General features: G+C 40.3%; 1 protein-coding gene across 2 annotated transcripts; it reads right to left on the bottom strand.

Moving 5' to 3' along the window:
• Window positions 1–873: 873 nt before the first annotated feature.
• Window positions 874–11,984, bottom strand: LOC124049920 (ADP-ribosylation factor-binding protein GGA3-like). Of its 2 annotated transcripts, none has more exons than XM_046372049.1 (16): window positions 11,683–11,984; window positions 10,351–10,435; window positions 9,897–9,972; window positions 9,141–9,255; window positions 8,117–8,240; window positions 7,454–7,554; window positions 7,282–7,362; window positions 7,059–7,196; window positions 5,257–5,470; window positions 4,989–5,150; window positions 4,828–4,895; window positions 4,627–4,739; window positions 3,787–3,941; window positions 3,537–3,706; window positions 3,122–3,232; window positions 874–2,885 (listed from the first exon to the last, which is right to left on the bottom strand). In XM_046372049.1, the coding sequence occupies exons 2-16, from the start codon at window positions 10,412–10,414 to the stop codon at window positions 2,775–2,777; spliced, it is 1,803 nt and encodes a 600-aa protein (XP_046228005.1). In that variant the 5' UTR covers window positions 10,415–10,435; window positions 11,683–11,984; the 3' UTR covers window positions 874–2,774. The 2 variants fall into 2 exon arrangements, with proteins under 2 accessions (XP_046228005.1, XP_046227995.1); XM_046372039.1 differs by having other exon boundaries at window positions 9,141–9,239; window positions 11,683–11,980.
• Window positions 11,985–12,371: the final 387 nt, after the last annotated feature.

A 12,371-nucleotide genomic window follows, 5' to 3' on the forward strand; every position in this document is an offset into this window, starting at 1 on the left:
AAGACTGCGAGTTTGATTCCCGGGTGAATCGTGCCAAGCTGTGCCAAGCTGTCCCACGACCAGCACTGAGCAATTCAGCCTGCCTTGAAACAAGGTGGCTACTCGTCTGAGAAGCAATGAACTGTGGGACCAGGGTAACGGGTGTGATGGTCTTCCACGTATCCCCCACCTCCCCCTCCCCCCTTTTCTTTTGGTTTTGTAAAAATGGTATTTGGCACTTTATCTAACACCCCTGTTACATATATGTACATAATAAACATGTATTTTAATCTGCTGATGTCATATAATAAATATGATCAATGAAGTTAAAGTTGAAGGATTTGGAGTTTTCGTTTGCAGGTCATCTTTCTCTCAGGGTTCGTGCCGCTTACGGCAACACTTTGGCGTGGCTCCGTAATTTCCTAAGAACAACATGAATTGGCAGCAATTTCAATAATTGGTTTGTCGTTTAAGTTAGTTATCCAACCAAAATGACAAACGTGGTGCTGCCAACTTCTCAATAATGTAATTCTTATCTTTTATCATTACTTGTGTTTTTCCTCTTTATTGCGTTTTTATCTTTATAAATTATTGTTAAATATCTTTCAGTTAAACATCTAGTAACAAAACTAGCGACTGAGAAATTATTCCGAAAATAATCTGCAAATTAATCGATAACAATTATCGCTCATTGCAGTTGTAAAATGAACTTTTTGCCACTTTAGAAAAGTAAAAAGCCTGCAGCAGCACAGAATTGTTAAGAACGTCATCTCTTCTAGTCAACACCAAGAAACATGTCAAAGCTTAGAGTTAGGAATCATTTCATTACTATAAAACCTTTTGTTGTTTTTGGATTGGGCTGATTTGGTGAAAAAGAATTTGAGCTTTGCTGTGTTACAGATTGCATTTGTATTTATTGATGACATAAGGCAGAGCAACACACTGCTGGACCGGGAGGCAACAGGCAGACAAGCAATCAATAAAACACTGAAATTGGATTGACGATGATGATGATCAATAGCAGGTCAAGTTGCACTGAATTTGTTGTTGTGGTCTTAAATTAAAAAGCTTCACAGTATAAAACAACTAATCAGAAAACACTGATCTGGCTCGATGAAATTAAATGGGATTTAGGATTAGCAACAGTCCTAAATCTATGACTATGCTGAGAGAACAATTTTATAATTAAAAATCTTTAGAAAACTAGCAAATTAAGAAATGATGTTCATGACTTCTACAGAACAGACATATTTAGAAGAACAAAGCTGCAAATTAAGACGTATATTCACCGCTGTGATAACTCATCCTGTTTGTTACAGAGATCATAGAAAATGAACAAACACACACAAAAAAAGTTTCTGGGTGGCATTAAAGTTAATGTTTAAGATCTTTTCATATTGGTTGCATAATATTCAGTTGGTAAAATAACTTGCTGTATGAAAGTTCACATGTGATCATGGATTAGGAGGAAGTGGGGGCTCTTATTGTGAAAAACAATGTCATTCAACATCCTTCTGAAGTTTTATTTATTGCAAAACTTCAAAATTAAACTGCTTCATTGGCTAAGTTCACGTCTTGTTCCTTGTGCAATGACAACAACACTTCCTGTTTTTGTTAAATTTTTTGGGGTTTTTTTACACAATAAGAGTCCCGACTGTATGTGTATCTGTACTCTGGGGCTTAAAGCAGAACTGAGCAGCGCTAACAGGAAGTTGTTACTTTAAGCCTGAAAATGATGTTAGTCAAACTTGAAGTTAACATATTTATTATTTGTTAAACTCTTCACAGAACAGCCTCACAGATCTGAGATTCAGATAAATGTTTTTGACCCTGAGAGCAAGAAAATTATTTACAAAACAAGCTTTTATAAACTTGAATGACTAAACTGCAGTTATGCATTGAGGATTTTCCTTCATCACAAGTAAGGATATTGATGCATTTTACTCGAATGATAGTTGTGCTCAAAAAAAGTGCACTATTTATACCAAATACTTATTTCAGCTGAGTAGTCACGTAACTGTAGCATTTCTGTATTTGCTTGCGTTTGCTCCATTTACTACACATTTCTTTGATACACACGTGTTGTTCATGCTTGTACTTTTAATGTAAAAATAAAAATAGAACATTTCTAAATGCTGCCCATGTTTTGTCACACTGGTGAAGATATTTCCATCCTCAGCTTGTGTTTTACGTTTCAGTCAAGCAATGGCAAAATGCATCCGATCTTCCTCACTCTCACATTTAAGTTCCTTAAGGCAACCTCATGCTTAAAATAAATTAACATCAGAAACACAACATCTTCCATCTTCAGGGCACTTTGGGGATTCAGAATGGCACAAAAAGGAAATAAATACCAGATCTCACATGCAGACATGCAGCCAGCTACATGTCAGCATACAGCGAACACTCTGTTTTATCAAACTGCAGGTGAACAAGCAGGATACCGAATACCTGAATCAGGTACAATCAGGGCTGTCCTGGACCAACCTGAACTGTTTTTATATGTGAAATATAATTTATCCACCTTTTTAGAGTAATATAAATCTTTCTTGGTTTGCATCATACTTGTTAAACCTTCCAGTGTGAAACAAAGACTTGGTATTTCCTTTGTGTTTGTTTACCTCACGAGCTTCGACTGCGGGGCCACGAGTTTCCCACCTTTTGTTGCTGAGTTTTTCTTTCCCGCTGGGTTCACGTCACTCCCTCCTCCCTCTAAAACCGATTTCAGGTCCTGTGCAGATCAGGTTCAGAGTTTTTACTTTAACCTATTTTTAAAATCCAAGCCGCTGAGGTGTTTAGTGACCAATCAAAGAGGCCCAGTCAGGAAAGCAGTCGATGTCTCTGGTCTCGTTCAGCTGCTGGTCTCCATGTGTCAGAGTCAGCTTGTAGCGTAGACGCACATTTCGCTTTGAGAAAGAAGGAAGGATGTCAGGTTCTTCACAGACAAATGGAGAAAGTGAGTGAATAAATAAGGAAAAAATGAATACTTGCCACATGGTGCTCTGGGTTATCTGAGTTATCTAATTTCTTAAGGCTTTTGTATTTTAAATTATTTTTTTTTTATACACAAGTTCTGAAGTTCTCCTGTTACTATAAGCAACAGTGAAGCAAGTTAGATTAGTCACGAAGACCAGCGACTCACCTTCTGAGGATTAGCCAATAGGAGGACCTGAGAGATGGCAGGTGGAGGCAGGAGAGGGTTGTAAGGAGGTAGGTGTGTCCCTGAGGCAGGCTGAAGCTTTAGGAACATGGTCTGCAGGAGAGGAATTAAACGTACATGTCATCAGAGCTCAAAACAAATGATAAAGTATTTACAGAGGGAGGGTCTGCCTCCAGGAGGGGCTCCCAGTTACAACACAACACATAATCTGTATAAAGAAGCACTGACTCATCAGCACTGGACGTCTACTTGAACCACTGACATCTAACAGTGGGACAAAGACGGTCAAAAGATGAGCAGGTTTATTTATTTATGAGTCCCGACTGTCTTTGGAATCGGAGTTGTGCTGCGTGTTATCCTCATAACAGACTCTTAAGATGTGCTCAGAGTTTATTACCTTTGGAACAGCAGCTTTAAGAAAGAAGTCCCTCACAGGGAGGGCAGATGTGTTCACAGTGGAAATGACGACCACAGCAACACCTGGATGACCCGGCGGAGAGTCTTTGGCAAAATGGAGGGAGACGTGAATCCCGCCCTGATCAAAAAGAGTGATCGGCTCCACATGACCTACAAACAAACAAGAAAACTCACAAGTGAATCCAGCTGTTTCTCCGTTTAAACTGCAGTTTCAGCCTTTGGAAACATACTGGATTTGATGGTCTCCATTGGAACAAAGATGTCGTTCAGAGCTTGCGAGGGACACGAGTTCTCCTGCAGTTTCATCGGAGATCCTGAACCTTCACTGAGCTGCGCCTTGGAAGGTGATTCTGATCCTGTAAACTGTTGATTGTGAGGGAGTGACCTGATGGAGGAAAAAGTCATTTAAGTAATAATTAAGGATAATAAATGAAGTCCGAAAACAACTCAAATAACATAAATAATAATAATAAAAAGTATTATTTTTTAAAACAAAATGCATAAAACAACACATGCTGGTCTGGATCCTGACTTGTAATGAAAAAACTGAGAAAGTGAAAAAGTGTCTGCAGCTGAAAAATAAGTTATCCAAGATGACAGTTCATGTAACTACAGGATAACGGTACATTTTGAACTCTAAACATTTCTATTTCAAATAAAAAAAAACAAAACAGAAAATAACACAATGTGAGATGTGAGCTGATAAAGTTTTCTTTATGTCAGAATCAACCGCTCTGCTGACGACCATCAGCAAGCGAATATCCTTGATGTCATTTGTGATTTGGGCAGCTCTTCTACTGTCACACTTCTTCATGTTACGTAGTTAAGTCACCAAATCATCACCTCTGGAGTTTGTCTTCCCTTTGAGGCTTTTAAGAAATAGTGATTACTCACGGGCACATTCAGTACATTATAACTGGAAAAGAAAAACATTTCCTAAAGCAGCGTTTTTTGTTATTTGTAAACGTGTTCAGTTCAAGCCTCCTTCAAAGCACTGCAGACATCAGTTTCTAATCTACATAACGTCACGTGGGATTTTAAGAGTCTCCTTCTCTTTCCTCCATCCTTACCACATGTTAGTCCCATTCGACATCACACTGCTGCCCTGACATCCCCGGGCTCTCAGCACAAGGCCTCTGCCTCCATTCTGCTCGGTGTTCTTCATCTGAAACTCTCCATTAAGCTGACAGAAAAGGATAAGCAATAGTTAAACACTCTTCCAAAGGAAAATCACCTTTAAAGCTTTATCTTCAACTTTCTCACTGTCTCACCTGCATCACTTCTTCATAATACGAACTTGAAGTCTTCTGAGTCTGTTTTGAGACCAGATTATCAAATTCTGTAATTACAGGACATCCCATCAGTACGTCATAAAACATATTCATAACTATCAGAGAGAACATAGTAGAAACAGGGAAAAGTTCAAGCCTACCTAATTTATTGAAGTCCTGGTCACTTTCCAGAAGAGAAGAAAAAACGGGTGAAGAGGATTCAAAGGATGGTGGTGAATCAGCTCTTCTGTGAGTCTGTGGAGAGTCCAGTGCTGAGAGGTCAATGAGGTGGTAGCTTTTAATCTCCCTGGGACTCCTTGGAGCTAAAGGAACAAGAAGAAACGGGTCAAATGTAAGCAGAACAGAGCGGAGTCAAACACAAGGTCGAGGTGTTCTCCACAGGGATCGCTAACAGGAAAACAGGCCCACCGTTATTTTTACTCTCCACTTCTTCCTCACTTCCACTTCTTTCTCTTCCACCATTACACTCCCTCCTCCCCACTCTTTCTTTGTAGGTATTTACTACAAGTGCCAGGTCGTCATTAGCCTCCAGGATCTTTGCCAGAGCTGCGTCATCGTCCATGGCGTCGCTGGCCAGGCGGAACAAGGTGGGCCTCAGCCGATCGCAGCGCTCGTACAGCGTCTGCAGTGGAGGAGGGAAGGATCAAATGCTGAGTTACGCCTGAACACAAATACAAATACTCTACAATGAGGAGATACTGATAGTAAACAGGAGGAAAGTGGGTTTGCTAGGAACAAAATATCACTTTTTACCTTAAAATTCACACATAAAGCTATCAAAACTGAACTCAATAACATGATCATGCTACATTCAACACTTTATTGTTCTGGACTATTCATCTTAAGCATCATTGTCTGATCTCAGTCACTGCGGTTTTATGCGTGTTAATGTCTCTGCCAAACTGTACTTGTAGTGACATACAAGAGCCACAAGATGGCAGTAGCTACATTTGAATGAACCATACAATAGAAGTCTTGACAGGAAATGAAGGGAAGTGCTAGAGGTTTGGGTTAGAGTCGTGTCGAGTAGTTAGAGCACACTGCAGTAACAAACACGTAACATGTTTTCGGATGTTGGAGGAGGCTTCATACTAAAACATGAACAAATATACTTAGAAAATTAAAAATAAAGATCTGCTGCTAAATCACTAAAGTGTATAACGAATAATTGTGACGAACCTAGAGAGGTGTTTATTTATCCAGGACTGCTGCTTTAAAGCACCTAAGATTCACACGTCTGACTTTTGTCTTCTTTGACACAAAAAGCAACGGTTTGACCATCAGAATAATTTTAAGCATAATCTCATAATTGATATGCAGTGCAGTTCAGTCAGGAAAAACTGTTTGCATTGGGGTGGGAAAAGGCTCTGCCCTTTGCTTCTGTGAACGGCAACAAGAATGAACCGCCCTCAACACATCAGGCTGCAGGATCAGAGACGGATGCAAGCATGAACATTAATGCTCAACAAGATGCCAACACCAACGCTTGTACGAATTGTTACGCTTTACTACGATGCATCAGCAAGCTAACGATAGTGAGCGCGAAAGAGTCGGCTGACAGGAGTGTGACTGAGGCGACGCTACGCTTCATTAGAACCACAGCATCATTCGGTTATGGAGGAAGTGCTCAAATCCTTTACTTATAACCCTGAAGCTGAGACACCATGTGAAACACAAATGCAGCAGAATGGAACCATCTGCTAATTCTCTTTCACATAAACTTAACTGAAAACAGTAGGACGACGATATACATCATGTTTTACCTTACAGAGTAAAATGACATGATCCCTCAAATCATTTGGGGATTAAGGAGGGTTAAGGAGGTTTTTGCATGGAATAAATGCATAATCATTTTAAAGATAATCATACGTTGTGTGTATAAAATCTTTGAAGAAATCTAACTTGCAGCTGTCAGATAAATGTAGTTGAGTGGTATTCCAGACTTTTCCTCTGACGTGTGAAGTAGGAAGCGTCAGAAAATATAAACGCTCAGGTAAAGTAAAAATGCCTTCCATAAAACGGCCGTTTCAACATCACGTATTGTAGTTAATCTACAGCACGAGTTCAACAAACCACTTAAAAAGTTGGCCAGTAGAGGGCGATAGAACCACAACAATCACTGGAACCCTGCACACATCAAAGCGCTCCGTCCTCGTGGTTTGACAGCTTGACGACTGTCTGTCTCTCTGTCTGTCTGATGTCCAACGCACCTTGACGTCATCACTCGGCTCTAACGCGGCTCCGCTGACTGCATGCTGGTCCAGGACCACTCTGAGCTGTTTGGTGCAGCTCTCCGCCTCCTTCAGAGTACATTCACGTTTTGACACTTTCTCCGCCTTCTCCTGCTCCTAAAACACACACACACACATCAACAGGTTAATACCAAATCCTCATTCCGGCTTTCCAAAAGCACCAAAAGACCACCATCCTCACCTCTTTGATGGTGCTTTTAATGAGTCTGTTGGCAGTTTCCAGGTCTTCGAGACGAGCACTTTTCAATAATCGGGCTAAGAGCTGACAAAACACAGACACATGTTAGCAGGATAAAACTTGACCGTTCATTACAATATGTCCTTTTAAAACACACACACACACACACACACACCTCGGCTTTGTCCTCCTGGTCAAAAATGGATTGCGTGGTTCTTTGGGGTGGAGGTGCCATTATTACTTTATCGGGCAGTTTGGGATCTTCGGTCACAATACCTAAACCAACAAAGAGAAGAGTGAGATGGTTTCATTCTTGGGACATAAAACTAGGCATCAAATTAAACAAAATCACTGTACATATAGTAAGAGTATAGCATAATGCATATGATCATTTATATGTATGTTTTTATGCTACATCACTGCACAATCTCTATATCATGTTTTGCTACATTATTACATTAGAAGGCTACAGAGTTTATGATGGTGTGTATGCAGTTCCAACCGCCAAATCTAATGGAATATTTTTTTCTTAGCTAAAGCAATAAACAAATTTTTAAATCAACAAAATTATATGAAAAAAAAAGCCGTGTATTCATTTTGCTTTCTCCTCTACTTTCTTTTACTTCCTCTCTTCTGGGGATCCACAAACAAACTCCTGCACGTCTGTTATGATATCAAATCATATCACGCAAGTCCACTTCTGATTAGTGCTGCTCTGCCTGCTGTTCTCAGAGGTTAAAAAAACGGCGCATTTTTTGTTAAGTGCACCAAACGTCTTCTGTCTGAGCACGGAAGCGAAGACGTGTCGGTGTTGGCGTGTTCGTGTGTGCGTGCAGACCTTGTTTCTTGAGCATGCGGTAGGCTTCGTGGATCTTGGGTTCTTCTTTAAGCCAGAGAGTCCAGCCGTAGAGGACCTCCGTCACTCTGTCTTTAACGGCCTGCGGAGTCCATGCGCCAAAGTACTGCTCAGAAAAGATCGACCAGGTCAGCCAGATTCAGCGTGTTTTCCCGCCCACAGTCTATCACACTGACTGCCTACAGGGTACATTTAATCCTTTTCATTATGTTTTCAGCTAACTGTCTCATTTGATGTCATTTGAATTCTATACATTTCACTTTTCAGATTCACAGAGAACATCAGTCTGCCTTCAGTGTTTCTGTAGTAAACTGTTTTCAGGAGGCCTAAAACGTCTTACGATGTACTACTGCATCTTTGATTATTCACCAGGAAAATCTCAGTATGATTTTGTTTACATTCAGAAGAGACTTTAATTTGTATATTTGAATGAATTCACCCTGTGAAGGTCTGAGGACAGGAAACATTAATAAAATGAGTAATCTACACTGTGGAGTTTTGGTTCTTTGACACATCAGATTGATAAAAATTAGCGTTTAAAGTTTTAGATTTGTGTTCATCGTTGTGGTCTTGTTGCTTTGTTTGCTTAAAGGCTTTCAAATTGCTTCCTGAAACCTCCTTAATTCACTGGTTTTGTTCAAAACCTTTTGTGGATTTTGTTCTTCTTGATCTGTTTTTTTTTACTTGATATCACTGGAATGTGGTCCTTCTGATTTGATTTTATATTTGATTATTATTATTGTTATTATTTAATGATTTATGATGCTACATTCTGCAATCAGATACACGTGTGCCGTCACTGCTTTCTGACTGATCTGAGGTCAGAGAAGCTTTCAGAGTCAGACGTTGGATTCTGTAGTAACAAGCTGATATGGCATCAACACATGTAGATTTACAAGCCCTTCTTTCAGGAAATGCAAACTTTTTAAATTTGTCTCAGGTAGAAATCGTATTTCGTTCAGCTTCAAGACGTTAAGCACACCTCTGTCTCTGGGATTAGCCGTACCTTTGGAGTTAAGACTTTGATGAGCTCATTGAGAAAGCGAAACTTGGCCGCCTCGCTGTGGAACCTCTTTCCACAGTTGTTCATACACGCTTCGAGAACCTGGAAAGCACCAAATCTGAACAAATTACCAAAGGAAGCCTTTTCAACAAGTGAAAATGAAAGAAGTCTTGTTCCTATGCAACACAAAAGTCAGAGAGATTTGTCACTTCATGTTCGTGGTTAACCGCCTTTAAATGTCATATGATACGAAGCACATAACCCTCAAGAAGCTGCTCTTAATTACATTTTATAGTGAAGTACGGATGACAAAGTGTATTGTGTCACAGCAGATTCAAATGCAGATGAAATCTCCTCATATCACTTCGGCCATGTGAGCAAAGTTAGTCACAGATTTTTCACAGATTATTCAGACCCCCCCGGGGCCGATTAAAACAGAGACATTTGGTTTTCTAAAGGTCTGTACCTTCAAAGATGCTCTGATACTGTAAATGTACTGAGTATAACTCGTGAGAAACAGCATTAAATCAAAACAAATGTAAACTGCATGCCCACACAGACACCAAAGCAGGGAGACTGCAGTTCTGACATGTTAAAGACTGAAAAAAAACCCCCCCAAAAAAACCAAAGAGTTTTAAATTTAAAAAACAGGGCAAAATTAATTAGTTGTGGCCTCAGGGAACTAAAGATTCAACAGGTAAAAACAAATTGTGTATCACCTGTGTATCATATTTACAGAAGAAGAGTCTGATTACTCACAGTGAGAGCCTGCAGAGCCTCTTTCTCCTGTGGTGACTGGATTTTATGGGAAAGAAGACGAATGGCCACCTGAGGTCTGAAAGCAGAAAACTGAGCTTTAAGTCACATTAAAATGCCTGAGCAGATGGCAAGCAAAAAACATTTTATGATAATTAAAAAGTGCTCTTCCCATGGCTTCCACACACTGTCATGCTCGAGTAAAATTAAGAGAAATGGATGAAGCTAATGTCAGGCCACGCTGGCTTTGAATTTACTGCATTCAGACACTATAATACGTTAATATGAAAAAGGGGTCAAAAGGAGAAAAGGTGCTGCCGAGTTCTTCCTCTCTTGCATGATGGTGTAACTGGGAAGCTGTGAACGCAACATGGATGTGAAGCAACTGTTTCTCAAATGCCAAAATTGCGTTAAAGTAACTCATAGAGAGGCGAGCGGGCTGCCCAACGATCCTCACCCGTCAGTCTCTTGGTTGACGAGCTCGTAGAAGCCCTGGATGCAGTCCCATCGCTCCTGCTCATTGTTTGGGTCTGTGGCCTGGCCTGGAACAATTACAACAGAGAAAAAGGTTAAAAATCCAAATGTATCTCATGCTGTGCCACAGTCAGATCAAACACATGCTTATATATGCAAAGCATTATGCAACGAGAAAGGGAAAATGAAAGGAAGAAACTGGGAAATGCTGCATGTTAAACTAAGGTGTGGAGAGTAACTACTTAAAGTAGGCTTGTATGGGTGTCATCTGTTTTTTTAGTAAATAATAATATTAAGATGTGAAAAATGCCATTTTTCATTTCTAAGATCCCAACATGACATCTTCAGATTTCTTGTTTCGTGCCAATGAGGGCATGAGGACCCCAAACTTTAGCAGTTTTGACTTAAATGATAATCAACTACAAAAACTGTTGATTAACTTTCTGTCAGTCTGATTAATCTCCCAGTCGCCTCAGCTATAAAGCAGCACACCTTTTAAAGATACCTGTACTTAGGTACACTAAGTACCACTACATTCATCTGGTGAATGGAGTTGCTGTTGGCACTAAAGATTCAGATGATGCATTGAACATTACAGCCTGCAATTTCCCAGCCTGGGATCAATAAAGTATATCTATCTATCTGTCAACGCATACTGTAGATGTTTTTGGGGGTAAAAATGTATCTGCAATGGCGGGCTAGCTTAAAAACAAGCATTCAAAAAAAGCAAAGAGGGTAACCAGAGCATGAAACTTGAATTCAAAGTTTGGACAAGGGACTTTCAGAAGACAATAACCGACAGCACTAAAAGTCTTAACCCACAACACTTTTAAATTATATTTAGCTAAGGTGAGACATTTTACTTGTTGTACTTGATTACTTTTTTAGTATATTTTCAAAAGCGCATTTCCTCATCGTGCTGTTGTTACTTTCACACAAATAAACTCTTCATCAAATAAAACGTCATCCGGCACCTGCAGAGGTAAAGATAACGCTTTAACGCCGCAGTGCGCAGGCGCGCCAACAGCAGCGCAGACACAACACACCGCAACGAGCGCTCTTCACGCACGCGCACGAGCTAAACCAACTTCCTGTTACTGATAACTTTCTGCACAAAACTGCGTTTTTTTCAAAAGTTAAAACAAATGCACACATTAAGACTTTACCCGCTAATTAAACGTCTGAAAAGCCAACTGGCGGCGGCGGCGAAGAGACGTTAGCTAGCGTTCACGTCGGATGTGAAGGTGAGCAAACACAAGCAGCTAAAACAACGACAACAACAAAACACACTCCTCCATTTCTCCTTTCTACTTACTGAGCAATGACTCTAACGTTGCCTGGCTGTCACCGGTCGCCATTGCCGTCCGTCTCCCGCTGCCCCAGAGATGTCAAGTCGCTGATGTGAGTGCCTCTTTCTGAGGGAAGCGGGGGTGTCAAACTGCCGACATGTGACACTCACGCCCAGTCACACTCCTGACACACTAACCAGTTCATGTCACACACCCCCTCCCATCACTCCATGCGTCCACACGGCACCACAAAGCGGTGCTAAAACAGACACTGAACTGGTAAAACTAAAGTGCTTCATCAAAAAACATCAACTGTCGTGAACAAGCTGCGAGTTGAGGGAGATTTTCATGCTTCGGTACTTCCTCTCCACTGCATTTCAGAGGCGAGGGTTGTAGTTTTTACTGCCGATTCTGATATTGGAAGTGAATTGGAGTAACTTCACCTCCACCAGAATAATGATTACAAGTATTGTTTAGGCATTTTTACGCCTTTGAGTTAAAAGTGGTATCTTTTTGTAAGTAAAAGTAGTACTTTGGAGTATGTGTACACGCTGTAAAAATACTCAAAAATACCAGTACTTAAAGTATTAGTACAATTTTCAAAAAAAAAAAAGTACTCCATTAGAAGTAAAACTACTGAACTATTTTATCAGCTGTTGGTAGCTTAACTTTGGATGTAAAATCCCAACCAGTAAAGAAACTACACCAACTTACA

Source organism: Scatophagus argus, chromosome 2, assembly GCF_020382885.2.
Source record: "Scatophagus argus isolate fScaArg1 chromosome 2, fScaArg1.pri, whole genome shotgun sequence".
Taxonomy (NCBI): Eukaryota; Metazoa; Chordata; class Actinopteri; family Scatophagidae; genus Scatophagus; species Scatophagus argus.